This window comes from Leucopleurus acutus, assembly GCF_964270905.1.
Source record: "Leucopleurus acutus genome assembly, chromosome: 11".
Classification (NCBI taxonomy): Eukaryota; Metazoa; Chordata; class Mammalia; order Artiodactyla; family Delphinidae; genus Leucopleurus; species Leucopleurus acutus.
Window position 1 is genome coordinate 79,750,137 of NC_139152.1, and position 22,961 is coordinate 79,773,097.

At 35.9% G+C, this 22,961-nt stretch overlaps 1 protein-coding gene across 2 annotated transcripts in view; it reads left to right on the top strand.

The window, feature by feature from the left end:
* Nucleotides 1–22,961, top strand: part of NEDD1 (NEDD1 gamma-tubulin ring complex targeting factor) — a 45,327-nt gene that overhangs the window by 18,331 nt on the left and 4,035 nt on the right. For both annotated transcript variants that reach the window (XM_082850607.1, XM_082850608.1), the window contains exons 6-13: nt 6,220–6,449; nt 8,091–8,292; nt 8,666–8,861; nt 12,416–12,544; nt 14,988–15,035; nt 15,957–16,159; nt 17,031–17,184; nt 18,109–18,265. In XM_082850607.1, coding sequence (XP_082706733.1) covers nt 6,220–6,449; nt 8,091–8,292; nt 8,666–8,861; nt 12,416–12,544; nt 14,988–15,035; nt 15,957–16,159; nt 17,031–17,184; nt 18,109–18,265 — 1,319 coding nt within the window. The remainder of the gene's footprint in view (nt 1–6,219; nt 6,450–8,090; nt 8,293–8,665; nt 8,862–12,415; nt 12,545–14,987; nt 15,036–15,956; nt 16,160–17,030; nt 17,185–18,108; nt 18,266–22,961) is intronic.

Here is a 22,961-nt window from a genome sequence, read left to right on the forward strand (position 1 = left end):
TGAGATTACAAATTCTCTTTCAACATAATTCAGTAGCAGCAGGCTCACATTTTCTTTCCTTGAGGAGTTCAAGTGTGTTACTCTATCATTTTTGGTCTCAAATGTCTGATGATAATTTAAGTATTTTTTTCTTATAAGTCACTTGTTCTTTTTCCCTGTATGTCCAAAAGATTTTTTTTTCCTTTAAAATTCAGTAATTTTACTAGACTATGTCTTGGTGTTGGTCATTCTGTATTGTTATTCATAGGTACATAGTATGCTCAATTAACATGTAGTTTCAAATCTTTTCTTCTTTCAGGAAGTTTTCTTGAATTATAGTTTTTAGTATTTGATATTTTCTTTATCTCTGTTTTTTTCCTTGTTGGATCTTCTTATCTTCAGTGATTTACTACTGTTTCTCAAATCATTTTTAACTTTTTCCTTACTTTTGACTTTTAAAAAGTCTTTCCTTTTGACCTATCTTTACGGTATTATTTGTTGTATTTATTCATTCTGTGTTCCTTTTACCTTTAATGAAGGCTACATAATGTAGCCTTTATTTTTAAAAGGATTAAAATTTCTAATTGTTTTCCAAGTTCTGACATCTCATTTCTGAGTTTTCTAATTCTGATTTATGTTGTTTTTTAAGGTCTTGTATCATTTTATTGTCTTTCTGGTCATCTGTTGAGAATGTCTTTCTTCTTGTTCTCTTTGTTCTCATAGTAACTTTGTATGGGATTTATCTGTGAAGTCAGTTTCCCTGAACTCCTAGACAGAGATGGAGTTTAGAGGGCATCTTTTCTAACTTTTCTGAGGTTGCTTGGCTTTGTGCTACTCCTGTACTTGTATGTGAATTTTCACTTTCCTTCAACTATATTGACTCCATCCCATTCAGTTTGTTTCCACTCTTAGTAGTGTCTTCTTAGTATGGTGCCCTGACCTGGGAAGGAGATACCTTGGCTGGACAGTTTTGGGAGTTCATTGGAGCTAAACTGCTCTAGCCCTTCAGACCTTTCTGCAAACCTCTTGCATAGAACCACTAATGCACTGGATATTCCTGGTCTAGCTGATGTTGTCAATTGGTCACCATGCTTTCCTGTGAAAACCTTTCGGCTATTTGGGGCTTTTCCTGTTCTCAGATCTGTCTCAGTCCCTGTAATTTCCTTCTGCTTCCTCTTGCACAGATACTAATACTATGAAGGACTATGGCTGTTAAATGTTTGACTTACTAGTGTGTATTTTGGGGCTCATGGGGATACCTGATAGTCTAGTTTTGTTGTAAATGTTTTCATGGGGTTTTAGTTTTGCTATTTGGTTTGCTATCTATCTGTAAAACACACACACACATACGCACACACTCACATACTTCTACTCACTGTCTGTGCTGGGATTCCCCAAGACCAGGTTTGATGTTTCACTAGGAGGACTCACAGGACTCAACATGTAGTCATACACATGGCTATGATTTATTACAGTGAAAGGATACAAAGCAAAATCAGCAAAGGGAAAACGGTGTATTGGGTGAAGTCACAAGGAAGCCAAGTATAAGCTTCCAAGAGTGTTATCTCAGTGGAGAGGATGTACTTAATTTCCCCATCGAATTGTGACAACATGTATGGAACATTGTCTACAGGGAAGCTTGTTAGAGACTCACTGGCCAGGGACTTTGTTGGAGGTTGGTTACCTAGGCACCCTCTACCTAGCATGTACCGAAATTCCAAACTCTACTAAGGAAAGCAGGTGTTCAGCCATGGTTCAGCCATAAACCATATCTTTTGCACAAACAGTTTAGGCACAGTGAGCCACTCTTATCAGTCGGTGAGCCACTCTCTTCAGCTAGGGTGGTGGGAACCCTCCAAAAATCCAAGTTCCAAGACTCCAGCCAAGGGCCGGTCTTGAAAGCAGGACTTTCTAAAGATAAGCAGTCTCAGGCCTGCTTGTGCACACATACACACAAAAATGGGGGGATTCAGGGAGATTAAAAAACTCTGCCACCGTCATAACCTCTGTCTTCTCAGAGCTCTCCAGTTACAAGGACTTTAAGCAAGACAGAACTATGTTCAGATATCCAGTTTTGAAAAGGTTATTGCTGCAGTAGTGTGAAGGATGGATAGCAAGCCATTGAGAATGGAAATGGGCAGTAGCTCAGGTGACAGATGATTGGTGCTTGAAATAAGACACTGGGAATGAAGAAGAGGGAGGAATGGACTTGAACGGATACTGTATATTTACGAGTGTGTATATGTATGTATGTTTGTATATGTACATGCATATATATATATATATATATAGTCATATATGTATCAGAGACTATAAAGCTATAAGAATGTGAATGTACATTCCTATCTCTGTGAAGGGGAGGCTTTTCTAAGTGTAGGAACAACGTCATAAGTCATGGGACAAGTTTGATGTATTTAAGTACATAAAAATCTAAAATCTGACAAAAAGCAAGACGATAAAAATCAACAAAGTTGAAAAGAAAATGGGGAAAATATTTATGTCTATGAGAGCATTAATGTCCTTATTATATTAAGATCAATTGCAAATGAGTATTTTAAAAATCTTAATAGCCCAATAGAAAATAAGCAAAATAGATTAATGGGCAGTTCACAAAAGAAGGAAAACAAATGGTCACTTAGCATTTTTCAACCGAGAACCTTTAAAGCGTGAACAACAATAAAATACAAATTCTTTTATAAAGTAGCAATTTTTAAAAATAATAGTAGTCAGGGTACTTGGAAATTGGAAATAACCTAAGTGTCCATCATTAGATTATTTAGATAAATTGATATACTCGTACATTCATATATTATCCAGCTATTAAAATCATGTAGTAGAAGATATTAATAACACAGCTAACTTTATAATAATAAAGTATGGTCCCAGGTTTGCTGTTGGTACTTTACTCAAACGCAAACATACATATACACAGAAAAATACTTAAAGGATATCCTCCAAATTATTAACCAGTTTTTCTCTAGGTGGTAGGATTATGGATGGTTTTTCTTTTCCTTTTTGTGATTTTTTTTAAAGAAACATTTCCAAATATTTATAGCAGGGGTCAGCAAATTATGACCTATAGGCTGGCTGTTATTTTTCCTAGAAATATCTTGAATGTGGAACAAGATAGGGACTTAACAAATGCTGTTGATACTAAAATGAGTTAATACTTATTTTAAATATAATTTAGATAAACATTTCATTTATCCAGGATCATTAGATATTCTCTTGATATTCTAAATAGATGATGATTTAATAGATGTAGAAGGCTCAGAAATGAAGGTCTGTTATCAAAGAGTTAGAGGTGAGTTATTGACAGAAACCAGTGTGGCTACTTAAGGGTCTTTTAAAAACTTATATGTAAAAGATGCTCAAATGTATGGTACATGAATGAACGTGTGAGTCATGAACCTGTGAGAATAGTAGCAACACCTACTATGTACCTGGCTTTTTGCAGAAATGCTATTTAATCCTTAAAGTAACCTTGACAGGCAAACAAAAGTGTTTTCTGTGTTGTTCACGAGAACACTGAGGCTTGGAGAGTTTAAGAAGTTTTTACCCAGGTCATACAGAGTTTGGCTCTACTTGAAACGCCGGTTCATCTGAGAGGAAGATTTATGGTTATCTTTAGTCTTGTTTTTCTTTTCTAAATGAGTTGCCATATAGGTCCACAGAATTTGAGGCAATATATGGAATTTAGGTTTTGACTTAAGAAATTCATTTTAAATTATTTATTAAGTTTTACAGTGGTCCCTCCTTATCTGTGGGCGGTGCGTTCCAAGACCCCCAGTGCATGCCTGAAACTGCAGTTAGTACCTAACCCTGTATATACTATGTGCTTTTCTACACATGCATACCTATAATAAAATTTAATTTATAAATTAGGCACAGTAAGAGATTAACAACAATAATAAAGTAGAACAATTATAACAATATACTATAATAAAAGTTTAGTGAATGTGGTCTCTCTCTCTCTCTCAAAATATCTTACTCTACAAATTTAACGCCATTTCCATCCTAACTAAGCATTTATCACACACTGTGGCTATAACTCACAGTTTGAGGTGCGCAGCAAAACTAGCATTAATTTCTTTATCCTTCCTCATAATTTCATGGTTAGAAGATTCATTCTTACCATAGTTTTTTTTTCTTTTCTTATTATGATTGAGAACTTTTACCTTTTCACTTAATGGAAGCACTGCACCCAGCTTCTCTTTGGCATATCTGAATTGCCAATATCATTAGTGTTGCACTTTGGAGCCATTATTAAGGTTACTTGAACACAAGCACTGCAATACCTTGATAGTTGATTTGACAGCTGAGATGCCTACTAAGTGACTAATGGGCAGGATACCCTGGACAAAGGGATGATTCACATCCTGGCGTACTGGAGTGAGATTTCATCATGCTACTTAGTGCTCAATTTAATATTTTTGAATTGTTTATTGCTGGAATTTTCCATTTAATATTTTTGGACTGTGGTTGACCACGGTACGTACCTGAAACCATGGAAAGTGAAGTTGTGGACAAGGTAGGGACTACTGTATATAAAACAGTAAGCTCCTTGTTCCCTGCTGTATTCAAGCAGATTCTGGATGGCCCATATTTTAAGGATGTTTTAGCAAATTACTACTGTGCCTAAGAGGTTGAACTTTATGAACTTTGAGTATCTAGAAGGTCTATGATTTTATGGTGATGTTTTGTTTTTAATGTTCTGCTTGTGCATTTTATCCAAATTTAGATTATGTGAAGGGCTATAACTATATGAACTCTTAAAATGCTACAGAAGTCTTTTACAAATTAATATTTTGCTTATGTTTAGGTAGGTTGATATATGACTCTGCAAACATTATAATTCACTAAGGCTCTCTATATCTTTTATATAGTCAAGGTCCATGTAGTTTATTTTTTCTTGAGTGTAGACCAGAGGAAAGATTTGTCTATTCAAATGAATATGCTTTTCCTCAACAAAAATGGAAAATATAAACCAAAATTTTGTTTGTACTTTAGCCATATGAAAATGAGGAGCCCAATTTCATGGTTGACCGTAGTGATTATCTTACCTGAGGTGTTGGGTTACAAATACTCATTTCCTTAGACAGAATTTGTGTTATGTTATTCCTAAATATTTTTTTGTTGTTGAGGGCTAATACTTACTATTTTGAAACATCTTAGAAGTAGAATATGAGTTTTTTAATATATAAAAGCTAGTGGTTTTAAATCTTTTTGGAACAAACAAAAAGCCCTCAGGTTTGACTTTTGTTCTGTGGCAGTTTTATCTGGGACCTATATGTGTAGTTGATACCTGCCATCTAGAACATGATTCGTTGCTTGACTCCAGACTATAACTAAACTGTTTGAAGGTGTCTTATAGCTAGTTTCCCACTCTTGTGGATTCTACTTAATATTCATTTCTATACTTACATTGCTATTTCTGTGTGGGGGAAAAAATAGCTTAAATGTAAAATACTTAATTCTCAGCACGATAAATGATAATATCAGTCAAGTTTGAAAGCAACATTTTAGTAAAAGTAGATAAAATTCATCCAGTTTTAATCTAAGACCTGTTTACTCAAACTGGATCTTTGTATATTCTTGTCCAGCAGAAACTAGAAAGAATGTCTCCACTGCCTCTAGAGATGAGTGTTTTAGAGAAAGGCTAGCATTGCCCTCAGGCCAAAGCTTTTGAAAGAATGGGTATATAGTCCATCCCCAGTCTAGAGTGTTGCCAATTCCCCTTTGTGTTTTAGTTAATTTTTTATTGTGCTTCAAGTGTTGAATTGCCAGCACATCAGTTTCAAGCATATCCAGATATCAAAAATATATACTGAAAACAAATGCAAAATATTATTGCTTATTCTCTACCAGCGTTCCCTTATACTTATTCATGATTTGACTGTGACTGGGCCTTTTATTTAGGTGGAATGTTCTAATCCTGATGAATTAATGTAGTTTACCTCAATATATTGTATTTTTCTTCTGAAAAAGAGGTGACTGAGGTAACTCTACTCCGACATAATAAAATCATGACAAATATTCAGTTACTAGAATTAAGATGTCTTAGGGTCATCTTATAGCCCACTAAATGATTTTATGGTTGTCATGATTGAAACCTGTTATGCGATAAACCAGAGAAGTTCTAAATCCCTTGTGAATAATGTGGTTGGCCATATTTATACTTTATATAAAATGTTCTTATGTATGCTTACAATTCCGTAAAATTTATTTTTATTTTCATAGTCTGTTCGGCACTTGAAGTATTCCTTGTTTAAGAAGTCGCTACTGGGCAGTGTTTCGGATAATGGAATAGTAACTCTCTGGGATGTGAATAGTCAGAGTCCATACCATAACTTTGACAGTACACATAAAGCTCCAGGTTCAGGCATCTGTTTTTCTCCTGTCAATGAATTGCTATTTGTAACTATAGGCTTGGATAAACGAATCATTCTCTATGACACTTCAAGTAAGAAGTAAGTATAACATGCTCATTTCTTAATTTAGTAACAAATAATTCTTTCATTAGCAGCCATATTTGTGATTTTTATAGACCTCTGATTAATGTTAGAAGATGTAAAGTTTGTGTATTTGTTATCTAATAAGGTAGACTTTTCTTTTTTTTCCCATGCAGAAAAAACTAGATGAGATGTGGGTGTTCTTTAGAGCAGCGGTCCCCAACCTTCTTGGCACCAGGGACCGGTTTTGTGGACGGGGTGGGGGGATGGCTTAGGCCGTAATGCGAGTGCAGAGCAGCAGATGAAGCTTTGCTCGCTCGCCCTCAGTCCGCTCACTTCCTACTGTGTGCAGCGCGGGCCGCGGACCCGAACCCGAACCCATCCGTGGCCTGGGGGTTGGGGACCCCTGCTTTAGAGTACTTCTGGATGATGAATGTTGAGGGGTAGCATGTTAATGATTTCACATCTTTATTTTAGCATGCATGCATATTACTCTTTTTCAGAATACAACTAAATTTGTATATTTTTAAAGCAATATGATTAATTTGCTTTAAAATTAATTCATTATCTAGAGCAGGGTTTCTAAACTGTTGACATTTTGGGCTGGATAATTCTTGGTTGTGGGGAGCTGTCCTGAGCATTGTAGGATATTCAGCAGCATCCCTGGCCTCTACTTACTAGATGTCAGTAGTACTCCCCAAATTAAAAGTAGTAAAATTCCCCCCAGTTGAGAACCACTGATATAGAGCTAAAGGGTACATAATTCTCTAAGTATCTAGGTCTGTTATGCCTTCTTGTTCTTCTTACAGTTATAAGTGTGCTTGGTTAGCTTAAAAAACAAAAAAACTCTGCAAGACTGCAAGAGGTGTATTCAAGACACCTAACAATATCTAATGATCATGTGAAAGGAAGTGGCATTATTATAATATTACTGCTAGGGAAGGACCTACTGTGAGCCCCTTTTTAAAGTTTACTGTTACTTATTTTACTCTTCTTTTTTTTTTTTTTTTTAAATTCTTTTCTTTTTTGAACTAATTTACTGAGAACCCTAACAGTAAACCATTCCTCTCATATACCTGACACTCCAGCAAGGAGTTCAGCTTCAGCAGATCAGTATCCATACTTCTGTATTAGCTTCTGGGAGGATTAAACCTCATGAATCCTTTTAGCTTTTGGGTCAAGAGATGCATAAGCAAGAGCAAAGTAGCAGCTGCTTCCTTGTCAAAGGTCATAATCCTCTCGAGGCCTAAGCAGGTCACTAAATGGAAAGGGGATACTTGGAGCCTCCTTAACCCTGAGGCTATAGAGCCCTTATGTGTGGAGTAACATGCAGGAATTCTATCACGTTCACCGCCAAAATAATAATTACTCAAAGAAATAGGTCCTGTTTCTAGAAGATATAGAATGTATTGTATCTATTGGAAGTGAATAGAAAAATAGGATGGAGTGCTTAGCAGTTGCTTTACATGCCATTGTAGTAGAAATGTCTCCAGGTCTAATTCTGCATTTCTGCTTTAAACAAACATTTGAGATGGGTATTCCAAGTAACTTTGCCGAAATCTAAGTAACTTTGGTTTTGGTTTACAGTTGTTTATATGTCGTATAAGCTTATATATATACATTCACATATCTACATATACTTTGCTCTCCTTTCCAAAGGCTAGTGAAAACTTTAGTGGCTGACGCTCCTCTAACTGCAGTAGATTTCATGCCTGATGGAGCCACTTTGGCTATTGGAGCTTCCCGTGGGAAAATATATCAATATGATTTAAGGATGTTGAAATCACCAGTTAAAACCATCAGTGCACATAAGACATCTGTGCAATGTATAGCATTTCAGTACTCCACTGTCCTTTCTAAGGTAAGATATTTTCTTTCTTTTCAGCATTTTTGATTTTACTAAATAAATCTAGTTCAGAATATAGAAATCATATGTTGTCAGTTAAACACAGTGTAGTTTTGCTTCATAATAATTTTTATATCAAAGCATTGTAAATAATTTTAGTACAAATCCATTTGATACTTAGTTTTAAAACTTTTTTTGCACATTTCTCTCTCTTCAAAAATATTAAAAGGTTTTTATGGTTCAGAGGGAAACTCTCACATCCACCAGCAAGCTTAAGATTTCTAAGGGAAAAACAATATTTTTTAAACTAATAGGGAATTTATGAAATATTAATGTCTCGTGTGGAGCATTAGAAACCTGATCTTTTAAATATTCCCTTCCCTTTCAGTCAGGTTTAACTAAAGGCTGTTCAAATAAGCCCACAGCTGTGAACAAACGTACTGTTAACGTGAGCACTGCTAGTGGAGGAGTCCAGAATTCTGGAGTCGTCAGAGAAGCAGCTACCACTTCCATTGCCACAGTTCTGCCACAGGCCACGACAGCAGTTGTGGGGAAAGGAACAGTTGCTCTTCAAGACAAAGCAGGTAAATGTTGTTTATATATAGTATTTGGAGTTCCCAGCCTGTCTCCTCCCCAAATGGATATCATTATCACTTTCTTTAAGAACCTAGAACTTAAATTCACTTGAGTATTTAGGTAAAATTATTAGTAGATAGTGAAAATTGAAAAAGTGAAAAATTTAACTTTAGCTATAAATGTTTAAAAGGTTAATGAAAGGTACTTCACTTCCTCTGTTTAGCTGAACTTCCGTTGTAAGGTATTTTAAAAACAGAATAATGCCCTCTCAGAAGTACCGCTACAGACTAGATGACTTTTCATTGTGCTTTTAATCAGTAGATAATATGAAACTTTGATGCTTTCATTATGATTTGATCTCAGTTTAAAAAAAAAAGCTATTAATGGCCCCTATACTTCATTTTTCAGACTGGAAAGTAAGTCAGGTGATGAAATGAGTATATTTAAGTACTGAATAGTACCTGGCACATATTAAGCCGTAAATTAGTCATTTGTTAAATAAAAATAAATGAAAATGTTGAAATTTTTAAGGAATTTCTTCTACTCTGATAATCGTATTGATGAAACAGTTCTTAAAGAAGAGTTCATTTAGACTTTGTGAAGGTATAATATGGTGATAAGCTTCCCCATACTTACTGTAGAAGATATTCTTTGCCTACAATAAAGATCGTAATTCCCTAAATTCCTGAAAGCCTTTTTGTTTTTATGTTAAGAAGTTATGCTATACTGTCAACTCTCAACATATTTTTAAAAGTCTACATGATATACCAGTATGTCTCTAAAGTATTCTTAACCAGAAATGAATGTACTCATGTCTTTTTGAATTTTCAGGACAAGTACTTAAATTGAGCACAAATATTTGTTGGTGCTTTTTCAATATGAGTTTACTATTCCGAAGTATAAGCAAAACTTTAATTTGTTAGTCTTGGTAGTGTAGAATTTTTTAAAAAATATAATAAGTATATTCACTATAAATTATCTTTGAATATCTATATCATCCTTACATAAAAATCATTATATATTATGTAGAAAAATAATAAGGTCCTTATTTAAGAACTCCTAGAAACTAATACTACTGCTATCTGTTTAAAAGAAGAAATGATGTTTGCCAAGATGTTGAATTAATAACTATGTTATGAAAATTGGTGTTAGTTTAAAATATTACTATTTATTTTATTCATAATTTTCAAAAATTAAAATAAAGATTCTCTCATTTATTGTAAACTTTCTGAAGTCTCAGTGTCTGTCATTTAGTTTTAATAAGGAAGTTTATGTGTAACAATGGCAGCATTAATTAGATATGGAAGACTTGGGTCTGCAGGGCCACCAGTCAATGATAATTCTTGGCTGATTAGCAGTTTCTGGCAAAATGCGTGCTTACTGTGCACCCACAAGGAGAAATTTCGGTTTATTGATTTTATTTGGAAATAATTGCAAACTTACAGAAAAGTTTCAATAGTAATACAAAGAACTCTTGAGTTCTAGTATATCCTTTAGCAGGTTCACCATTTTATAAATTTTACCACATTTGCTGCATCATTTTCTCTCTCTCAACTCACACACATGTACGTTTTTCCCCCTGTGAAACATTGAGAGTATATTAGACTTCAGTCTCAGATCTGTCACCTTCCTGCCTGGATGACTTTAGGCAGTTTTCTTTTTTATATATGTATTTTTTATTGGGGTATAGTTGTTTTACAATGTTGTGTTAGTTTCTGCTGTACAGCGAAGTGGAGTTCCCTGTGCTATACAGCAGGTTCTTATTAGTAGGCAGTTTTCTTAGCTATGCTTTTTTCTCATTTTTCTCTTCCATAGATAATATTTAACATTTGGGGTTATTGTGAAAATCGGAGAAAATGTATCAAAAGGGCATAGCACATGTAGGCACTCAATAAATTATAGTGTTGCTAATATTGTCGTTATGATCATCATTATTGCTATTACTTTAAGCATGGTGTAAAATAAATTTAAAATTTGAAATAAGTTCGTATGGCTTCTACTGAAGGTGTCCTAATTTAGTTATTGAAAAGAACCTCTGCAGGTACTTCCCTGATGGTGCCATGGTTAAGAATCTGCCTGCCAATGCAGGGGACATGGGTTCCATCCTTGGTTCGGGAAGATCCCACATGTCACGAAGCAACTAAGCTGGCGTGCCACAGCTACTGAGCCTGCGCTCTAGAGCCCGCGAGCCACAACTACTGAGCCTGCATGCCACAACTACTGAAGCCTGTGCGCCTAGAAACCATGCTCTGCAACAAGAGAAGCCACTGCAACGAGCAGCCTGCGCACCGCAACGAAGAGTAGCCCCCACTCGCCACAATTAGAGAAAGCCCGCGCACAGCCTTGAAGACCCAACACAGCCAAAAAAAAATAAATATATTTTAAAAAAAGAACCGCTGTCTGCAGACTTGTTGCTAGCGCTCATTTTCAGTAGGAAACAGCCATTTAAGAAGAGAAAAATAAGGCTTTAGCACTATTTTCAAATGATACCAAGCTTCTATTTCATAAAGTTCCAGAGGCTAGAGTTATGCATCAAACATGTTGAGGACCTAGAAAAGGGAGAGAAATTTCTTCTTTATAACCGATTACACTCTTGGTATAAACACCCTTCAATGACAGTGATGTACAAATGTTTGGTCATAACTTTTGTGAGGTTATTAGGTTTATTTCATTAGCCAGGCTTGGACATTTTTGAATATTGTGAACAAAGCTAATCTTTGTTTTTATCCCAGGCTTTTCAGTTTTCATTTGGGACCAAGATGGCAAATAAAACAGTTTTAAAAATGTAAGACAGTCATATGCTACCGATTCAAATGCCAAGATTTCATCAAAGTTCTTGAATCTCTAGAACTCAGTCCTTGACCCAAAAATGAGCAAGAAGTTACTGAGCCTGCCGAGTTCCTATTATAACGTCCTTGCCCTAAAGTCATGCAATATATACTGAGAGAGGAAGTAAACTGCATGCCTCTTTATTGTTGTCTACTGTACTATTCTTTATGAGTTTGGTATTCTGGTTTCCTTCCTCTCAGTAAACTATCCCAAGGTTAATGAAGTCATTTAAGGTCAGTAACGCTGAGAGCAGTGTTAGGTTCCCACTGTTAGTGAAGAAAAAAATAAAAAGGGGAAAAAAGAGACCCATTCACTGCAAGCTGGGGAAAGAAACTAACGTTGCTTGAAAACTGCTATATGTTAGGCATTGTACTATATGCCTTAGAGACTTTTTTTTTAATCACTGGTAGATGATCCTAACAGTGAGTCAGTCACTAACAAAAATAAGTTGTTTAAGAAAAGTACATGAATTATTTAGAAAAGTTCTATCAAAGTAGATTTAAAAAGTGGTGTTATATGAGCAAATAAGTTATTTGCTTTTGAGGAGCCCTTCATTCGATGAAAAGGATGCTTAACTGGGCTATTGTTATATTCTGCTTTCTTTCCTGATGCCCACAGTTGTAGTGTTACCAATGATATAGGTAAGGCATTCATTTTTAGAGCCTAGCTTCTCGTGATAAATTTATTATGAGAAATAATAAAAATGTTTATTTTTATATCCAATTTCTATAAGGTCTGCCTCGAAGCATAAACACAGATATTTTATCTAAGGAAACAGAGAGTGGGAAAACCCAGGATTTCTCCAGCTTTGATGATACTGGAAAAAGTAGTTTAGGTGACATGTTCTCACCTATCCGAGATGGTAAGTCTGTTCAGATCAGAGGATCATGTCCTCTTGCTTGGGTCATCATGACATTTTTATTCTGGCTAAAAGATGTGGATAATAGCTTCAGTCTCACTCTATTCAAGACAGTTGCTAATTTTCTCAATCCCTGAGATGGTATCTTTCCCTTTGCCCAGATATTTCAAATGTTATCATTCCAAAATATATGCTAGTAATTTTCACATGGGAACCAAGCAAATAGCTCTCAAGTTAGCATTTTAATTTCCACAGAAGTTTCTTAAAGGAAGTTTTGCCTCCATAGGCAATCTTTTACTTGTATCTACTTCTAAATAAATCTTCCCCAAATCTTGGATATTTTGATAGGCAAAAAATATCTTCCTAACATAAAAAAATTTGTTTCTTTGATTATTAGTATTTAACTGGTATTAAATGTTTTCATGGAGAAATATGGCTGGGGGTTAGATTGCCTCATCTTTTACACTAACTATATATGAAAGTACCATACACATACACACACACACACACACACACACACACACACACACACACACACACACACACACACACACACACACACACACACACACTCCCCATTGCTAGTAGACGTTGCCATTAAAAAGAAAAAAGCCAAAAAAAACAAAAAGAAAAAACCTTTGCCAGTTTGTTAAACGGAAACATATATCGTTGTTCACTCTATATGAACTAGGCACATGGTTTGGCTGTGCTGTTTTGGTGCTAATGTTCATACTGTTTTCTTTACTGGGATAGTCTCACTACTAATAGCAGTATCATTAACAGTATGGGTTAATTTCTAGAAGACGATTTGGCAGACTTAAATATTCATTCTTTTTGTCCTGTTAATTCCATTTCTATAAATTTACCTAAGAAAATATTCAGAGAAGCCCACAGAGATTTGTGTGTTTACTGTTTATTTATAGTATTGAAAAACAGGAGTGAATCTAAATGTCATCAGTAGCAGGGTGTTTAAATTATTACATCCACTCATGATCTTATAAAATTTAACTTTTTACTTTAAAATTGTCTGGTTTCAAAATTTTCTTCAACTAATTTCATAAGCAGAAAGAATAAATATATATGTATTGGTACAGAATTATTGAGTGTCTTCTGCCTTACCCCAGCTTGAAAATGACTCCTTAAATTGCCTGGTCAAATTGCTATCTTCCATCTAATAAAAGAGGAAGGATTCCTTTCAGGATGAAGAGAGGTCATACTACCTAGTTGAGGGGTAAAGAGAGGAGAGATGTGGGCAAAGGAGGTAAAAGTGGCTTGGGCTGGAGTTGAGAAAGGTTTTGGAGGTTAGTACCCAATTGTGGAGCTTTGTTTATGAGAACCGCTGGAGTAATTTTTTAATTGAAGGGGCTTTTTGAAAGTGTTTGAGTTATAAATGAAATCCTTTTTAATGGTTTTTGAAAGTAATAAAGGATATAAATTCCTTTTTAATTGCTTTTGCTGTTTAAAAAGATATGATTAGAATTTGAGCCATAGGCCCTTCGTTTATTGGAGTTTGATATTATTGATAAGAAAAAGACATGGATACTAAATATAGTACTGGTTTTCACTGTCAAGAGATTTGTGTTTTAATCTCAAAGATTCAACACTACTTAGGTAAAAGTCTTAATCTGTTTGTGCTTCAATTTCTTCATCTTTTAAATAAGAGTACCTCTGCTTTTGTTAGGAAAAAATGAGTAACTTATATAAAAGTGTCTGTGTTGTGCGATTACTAGGTATAATACACACATACAGATAGATGAATGAATGGATGGAGAGATGGATGATAGTCCTACTAATATGATAATCATGTATGATAATCAATTTATTGGCCATGTGAATTTCTGGTGAATTTTTTAATGACCTTTGCCCATTTTTCTATTAATCTGTTAAAATGGAGTTAAGCAATTTTTGGTTGTTATTTGGTAAATGAATAATACTACAGTATTGAAATATTCTTAAACATGTTCTACCATTGAAAAAATTTTAATGAAACCTTATATTTTTAATAACATTGTGTTGCTTACAAAATATTTTTACATTATTTCAATTGATCCTCAAAACAGTCTTGTGAGATGGTTGGGGCATTGTCCCCGTTACATAAGTACAGAAACTGAAGCATAATTATATTCAAGTCTTGTCCAAGGTGACAGAGCTATTCAGTGGTATAAGCAGAACTGGATTACAGGTCTCTGGAGCCTACTCCAGTGCTTTTTCTAGTATACCTTGCTGTCTCATTAAATGACTCTATACATAGAATTATCTTTGCTGCTATGCATGAAGCTAAAAGAATGAAAAGGGAAGTTTATATGAATACTAGCTTTACCTTCACTCAGATTTTTCTTCTTAAAACTATTAGTCCCTGAACTCTTTGGGGAACGAATAGGAAGCCTAAATTGCTATGGCTTCTTTTTCACTATTTTTTAAATTTTATTTTCTAATTTTATTATAGATGCTGTAGTTAACAAAGGAAGTGATGAGTCCGTAGGCAAAGGAGATGGTAAGAACTGTTGAGAAGTATTTTTATCAAAGTTAAAAGTGATTTTGTGTTATCTACTGCTGTGTAACAAACAAATTACCCCAATATTTTGAAGCTTAAAAGAACACTTACCATCTCATAATTGTGGGTGAAGAATCCAAGTATGGCTTAGTTGGGTACCTTTGGCTTCGGATGTCTCATGATGTTTTAATTAGGGTATCAGCAGGGCTGCAGTCATCTCAAGGCTTGACTGGGCAAGGATCTGCTTCCAAACTCATTCATGTGGCTCTTGGCCAAAGATATCAGTTCCTGCCTATGTGGGCCTCTCCACAGGGCAGCTGACAACACGGCAGCTAGCTTCTCTCAGGGCTGGTGTGAGAAAGTGAGAGGGCACTCAAGATGGAAGCCACAGTGTGTTTGTAACTTAATCTTGGAAGTGAGATCTGCCACTCTTGCTATATACTCTTTGTTAGAAGCAAGTTCCTAGGTCCAACCCACATTCCAAGGGAGGTGATTACACGAGGCCATGGATCCTTGGCAGGAGACGGAGATCATGAGGAACCATCTTAGAGGCTACCTACCAAGATATACCACAGACATATACCAAATTAACAATTTTGTCAAAAACTTTTATTTACTAAAACATTCATTGTATTTTGCAGTTTTCAATGTATCTTCACATACAATATCTCTTTTAAGCCTCACCACTCAGGGAGGTGGATATCATCATTCACATTTACAGATCACTTAACAGTCTTTACGACTTTACCCAAAAACTCAGATGAAATAAGGGGTAGAGCTGATAAGTGAACCTGTCTTCTGAATCGAAATCCCATGTCTTTCTACCGTATTAACATGTCTGTTGTGTTAAGTGCTTTTCTTAAATATCCAAGATTGGGGAACATCCCATATAAGTGCTAGTTTTTTTCTCCTCTTTTTCAGGCCTTGACTTTCTACCACAGTTGAACTCAGTGTTTCCTCCAAGAAAAAATCCAGTAGCTTCAAGCACTTCAGTGTTGCATTCTAGTCCTCTTAATGTCTTTATGGGGTCTCCAGGGAAAGAAGAAAATGAAAATCATGATCTGACAGCTGAATCTAAGAAAATGTATCTGGGAAAACAGGAACCTAAAGACTCCTTCAAGCAGGTATCTGCCTATAAATGATATTGAACTCACTGTGTGTGTTTATCACTAGCAAGTATAATGCATCTCATCACTAGAAAGCAGGCAGCTGCCACTGGATATGTCCTAATTATTGACAGTGCTGTGCACTTACTAGGTAGAAAATATTCTTAAATCTTGATGTCACATGTTAAAAACTGAAGATTACTTTTGAAATCTGTCTTTGGATATGTTGGAGGTAACAGCAGGTGTAATCTTACACTGTTTGTTTCCTAAGACAAGATACTTGATTTAACTGTCTGTGTAAGAATATTTTATACCTGACTTCTTTTAGAATGTATTTCCATTGTAGCACAAAGCACCAAGTTGGTGGTCAAGTCTTTTACTCTAAGTCTTAGAGCAAATTGATGGTGCTGAGAAGGTATTTCATCATCATTACCTTCTGCTGTAATCTAATAGAGTCTATTGTGCAGTAGGTCTGTTTATTTTCATTTTTATTTTTTAGAATGATATTGAAAAGATATCATTTAAGAAGTACAAAAAAGTCTTTTGACTTATTTTTGAAATATTTCTGACCAGTTATCACATGAGAGTTTGGGGATTTATTTATTTAGTTTTTTTGGCCTGTGATTGCCATTTTAAATGATATTCAACTGCAGATTCTTAGTAAATGAGCTTTTGCTTATCATGTTATCATTGAAATTGTTTTTGATTAGTAAAGTTGATTTATTTTGCCACTGGCCCTAGCAACATTTTTTTCTCCTTCAAGATACCTTTCTATTCTTCCTTTTTCTGACCGTACTTACTGGAAAAAAGAGAAAAGTAGATACAAATTATATGGATAATATGGATAAAACCAGAATTTATATATTAATTGTTTATTTTAAATGTGAAGTTTGCAAAGTTGATCTCTGGTGCTGAAACTGGAAATCTAAATACCTCTCCATCATCCAACCAAACAAGAAGTCCTGAGAAATTTGAAAAGCCAGAAAAAGAAATTGAAGGCCAGTTTATATATGAACTTCCAGTCAATGGATCCTCAACTCCAAGTAAGTACATAAAACTTCCTGATGTTTGAGTGCTAAGTTGAAAACTCCCAGTATTTAACTTGAAAACGATAAGTTAAGAGAGTGATCATAGATGAAAAAGTTCAAGGAATTTAAAATTTATGACACTTCTCTAGTGTGTGACTCTCTTACTAGAAGACGATGAAATGGGTATGAAATGTTAAATTCAGCCACATTGATTTGGTACTCTTTGGGTGTGAATTTCATTTTCAATCCAATATGTAAGTGTCTTGATCTACTATGGTACAGATAGGAATATAGGACCCTTTGAAAATGGGTCATTAAGTACCTGAAATTGTCTTTTTTTTCCATATTAAAGTTCTATCTATAGAGTTCATGGCAGAGACCCTAAAAACTCCATCACATTTAAAGTGATATTAGGTTCAGCGATAAGAGTTACCTATACAAAAAACTCTTTGTATAGTAGTAGTTCTTTTATATAGATACCTATATTTTAAGATTTCTGTGGATATATTGCATTAACTTAAACTCTAGGGCCTTGCCTGTAGAACTACTTTACTCCTCTGTTCCTTCTGTTTGTTTCTAATAGTCTTGGTTTATCTAGTTTGTGGTGTGGCTTGTCACATTCATCTTTTGTAAGAGAAAATGATTCAGAGATTCTTCAAGATTAATTCCTCTGTCATATGTTATTACATTAGACACTTGGCAGTTTAGGTAGGTAGGTAGGTAGATAGATTGATAGAGAGAGAGATAAATGACTTATTAGAAATAATGTCATTGAACGTTTCTAAGATTTCTATTCCAGACAGTGAATTTTTCTAAATGTCACAAGATCACTGTTTCTTACCAGTTTTTCAAGTTTTCTCTTGCCAAATCATATTTAGAAGTGTTTGATGTCTCTTAGTCCAAGTTGACTATTAATATTTTGTCCATTTTTAATTTTAGATCCAAAGATAGCATCTTCTGTCACTGCTGGAGTTGCCAGTTCACTATCAGAAAAAATAGCTGATACCATTGGAAATAATCGGCCAAATGCACCATTGACATCTGTTCAAATCCGTTTTATTCAGAACATGATACAGGAAACATTGGATGACTTTAGGTAATTGAGAAATTATCTAGACCTTGACTAGCTTTTTTTATTAGGTGTAAAACTGTAACTATGAGTAATGTTTGTGGTTACTACTTTTGCCTAAGTTCTGGGGTCCATAAAACCATAGAAGATATGAGTTTTGTTGATCTTGAAGTGTTGAGTTTATTTTATATCAGCTAGGAAAAGGCACATTCCCTAGGGCAGTTATTAGATAACTTGGCAGGATGGTGTAGCAGGCTGGCTGCCATTGTGGATCTTTTTCATCATCAAACTATGGACAGATTCTGGTAAGCTCAAATGGGATTCTTACAATATTTATAGATCACCTGTTAAGTATGCTATGTGCAGTAATGTAGTAAAGATATTTTTTAAAGGAATTCTGAATATTTTCAAGTAGAATGCATCAGAATGTAATACTTAATTTTAAAAAGTTCTTGCCTGCACCTGTCCTTGTCTCTCATTCTTTGAATTTTGAATGTTGTAAGAATGTTCTAGAATGCTGGTTCCTTTTACCTGTCATCTCAATATATTTTGAAAGCTATTTTCAATTATTAGAATCTTTTGCATTTTTTTTCCTTTTCTGACCTTTAGTTACTTAGTACTCTTGCTCAGATTTGGAATACCATGGCAAGAACGTTGGAGAAGATGTGCAGTTTTTGTTGGTGCATGTTTCTTTTTAATGTTAAAAATGTTTTGAAAAAAATGTTTAAATGTTAACAAATATGTTTTTAAAGAAAAATAATCATTTTGACATTTATAATGTGCCTAGTATGTACTGATACTAAGGATACAAAAACGGATGATCTGCCCACAAAAGCATTATAGTTTAATTAGGGTAGGTATAGTGTGGGCTGCTATGATGTGTGTTTCTTTGATGTTAATTAACTCATTTGTAAATAGGGCAGTAATGACAACATGATAAGGAAATTTGGGTGGTTCATGTAACAGCCACCAAAACAAAGTACATGAACACAGGTAAAGGCAGCAAATCACCTATCCATGTCCATCTCCTCCTATTCCCTTCCTCTTAATTTGGCTTGGCTATGTGCTTTGTGTTAGGAAGTGCTTATTTTGTGATTTTTTCCCCATCTTTGGGCATTTTATCCTTGCCTCCATGCTTGACAGCCCCAATCCTTTCTTCTATCTTCTTTCCCCTTTTACCAAATGACCCTCACTTTTTTTTAAGGTAAAATCTTTGATTATTCAATATTTAAACTATGCTAGTATTTTTATTAGGATTTATTTGTTTTTGTTAGTGCTCAGGTTACAAAGATTATATAGGTTTTGAGTGGTCTGCCCAAGTCCTTTCTCCTTAAATCCTGTTACTTTCTTTCCTTTTTTTTTTTTTTTTTGCTTTTTCAGTATTACTGTGGTAAGAATACTTACCATGAGATACCCTCTTGGATTTTCAAGTGTGCAATATGCGGTATTGTTAACTATAGACACAATATTGTAACAGCAGTCCTCTTGAACTTACTTTGTGTATTGAAATTTTATACTCGTTGATTAGCAACTCCCTGTTTTCCCTTCTCCCCAGCCCCTGACACCCACAATTCTGTTCTTTGCTTCCATGAGTTTGACTGTTTTAGATATCTCATATAAATGGGATCATGCAGTATTTGTGCTTCTGTGTCTGGCTTATTTCACTTAGCATTATGCCCTCCAGGTTCATCCACGTCACATGTCAAGATTTCTTTCTTTTTTAAGGCTGAATAATACTCCGTTATATGTACATACCACGTTTAAAAAAATCTGGTCCTATTATTTTTCCATAAACAGTTTTTTAAAATATATGAGATATTTCAGGAATGCATATATAGGGCAAAATGGCAGAATTGTCTGGTTACAGCTGTAATATAATGTGAATAAAGCAATGTTGAAAACACAGAAAGGGAGAAGTTCTTCTGGGGCAAATTTAGAAAGAAATCATGCCTTGTGTGCCTGTACCTGGGGATTGAGGATGGGTAGGGGCCTCTCTCTGCTCTTCTGCCCCTCTGTCAGCCATAGGCAGCCTCTGCTTAGAGGACCCAGAATGGCTCAGGATTTCTGCAAATTCGCCTGCTCTGACTTCAGCCTCCAGTAGGTGTTGCCAGCTGTACCTTACAACGGAGGGACAGAGTGGGCTATTGAGAGGCTCTCTGCTAGCCATTCTCCCTCAGCTCTGGAGGCTGACTTCTCTGTGAGGGCCTGGAGTGCTTCAGAGGGGTTACTGTCAGTTCTCCTCCCCTGCCCTAAGTCTTCACCAGGCTCTGTGCATCTGTGCCCTAGGGGCTGTCTCTCTCAGCCCTCCTGCTCTGCCCCTAATTTTTACGTGAGCGCTCAGTGAAGTCCTGTGGCAAAAAGTTGTTGAGGGAATGGAGACTTTATTTTCGGCTGGGACTCCTTGGGATTCTAAACTGTCTTGACAGTCTTCACTTGACCTTTAAAAATCTATAAAAATTTCAGCTAGTTCTCTTTAGCCTATCAGTGGCAGCTTTCTTCCCCTGCTGCCCTGTCTGGGATGAAAACAACTGTGGGTCTTTCTTCTTCTGGAGGGACTCACCATTTTCTGGATTTTAGTTCATTTAGATTTCTTTGCACTCTCAAAGTTGAATTTATTTAAAATGTATGATTTTATAGGTTATCTGGCTTGTTCTCATTATTAGGGCTAGGGAGCTAACATCCTAAGCAGAAGTCTGTGGGTTTATTTCTGTTGTCTTTAAAGAAGATTTAAGTTTCTTGCAAGCAGATCATTTCCTGGGTTTTAGGTTTTCTTAGGGCTATTTTATTTCTGGTTTGCCTTTATTCCTAGGGTTTAGTCTGTGCCCTTTTAAGATGTGAGCTGAATGTCTGGAGTATTCACCAGGCTTTTTTATCTTGGTGGGTCCCGAACTTAAACCTCCAATTCTTCATCACAGGGCTCTCAAAATCCTTTTCTCCTCTCTAGCTGCCATTTTTTTTTTTTTTTTTTTTTTTGCAGTACGCGGGCCTCTCACTGTTGTGGCCTCTCCCGTTGCGGAGCACAGGCTCCAGACGCGCAGGCTCAGCGGCCATGGCTCATGGGCCCAGCCGCTCCGCGGCATGTGGGATCTTCCCGGACCGGGGCACGAACCCATGTCCCCTGCATCGGCAGGCGGACTCTCAACCACCGCGCCACCAGGGAAGCCCTAGCTGCCACTTTATGTTTGTTTTCCTGCCATCTAACTCAGTACAGGCATTGCTTAGGAGTTAAAGATGTCTTGAGGGGAAATTGCACAGATTCAGGTTTACTTTCTACAGGTACCCCCTTTCCAGAATCTTGGACCTTGCAGTGCTGGCTGCCTTGGGAGTTCTGAATTCTAATACTCCCCAACCAAGTGAGACTGTCTCAAACTCCAGGCCACTGCTCTCATCTCAGCCTCTTTTTCTCATAATATTGAATCAGCACATCCCGCAGAGGGAAAAGCAGAGGTAAATGTGGAGGTTACCTAGTAGACTCGCCTTCTTTACAAGACCATGGTCCCTCCAATCCTGGCTACTTTAGTGGTTCTACGATGCCTTCACTTTTTGTTGTTGTTTGTTTGTGTTTGTTTTTTAATACAGCTCTTGTCATAACTCAAAGCAGAAGAGAAACAAATTTTTTTAAATATCTTTTAGTTGCAACAGAAGAAATAAGGTACTTAGGAATAAATCTAACCAAAGATGGTAAAGATCTGTGTGTGGAAAAACATTAAAAAAAAATTATTAGAAAGCATTAACACTTAAATGGGAAGATATTATGAAGCTGTCAGTTCTTCTAACTTGGTCTATAGATTGAATGCAATTCCAATCAAATCCCAACTGGGTTTTTTGGAAGAAGATGATGAGATAATTCCAAAATGTATATGGAAGAAGGAAGATATGGAATAACCAAGACACTGGAGAAGAATAAGGTTGAAGGGGACTGGTTGGTCAGATAGATAGGCTATCATTAAAAGAGTGTATCATTGGGCTTCCCTGGTGGCGCAGTGGTTGAGAGTCCGCCTGCCAATGCAGGGGACACAGGTTCGTGCCCCGGTCTGGGAAGATCCCACATGCCGTGGAGCCGCTGGGCCCGTGAGCCATGGCCGCTGAGCCTGCGCGTCTGGAGCCTGTGCTCCGCAACGGGAGAGGCCACAACAGTGAGAGGCCCGCGTACCACACACACAAAAAAAAGTGTATCATTAACACAGGGTGGACAAATTGCCCAAAGGGATCAAATAGGCAGCCCCCCCAAAAAATGCCTATGTATATATGGAAATGTGATATATGACAGAGGAAATGTATATATCCCTGTTGCATGCTATTTAAAAAATCAGTTCCGTACAGGGTAAAAGTTTAAATGTAAATGGAAACATTTTAGGCATTGTAAGAGAATTTATATCAATATATGACTTCAGGGTTTGAGAAGTTACTTAAAAATAAGAGGGTACACTACCTATAAAAATAGATTGATAAATTTGCATTAATATTAGGTTAGTAAATTTGAGAATATTAATAGGAATTGTTTATCCCAGGACACTATTAATAAAATGAAAAGACAAAAGGTATCTACAGTACTCATATAACCAATAAAGGATCAGATTATGTAAAGACCTCTTATAATTTTTTTTAAAAAAGACATTCAGTAGAAAAATAGTTTAAAGACATAGGCAAGCATTTCACAGAAGAGGAATGGTATATGAACATAAGGAAAGATGCTCAGCCCTACAAATTAATCAGACAACTG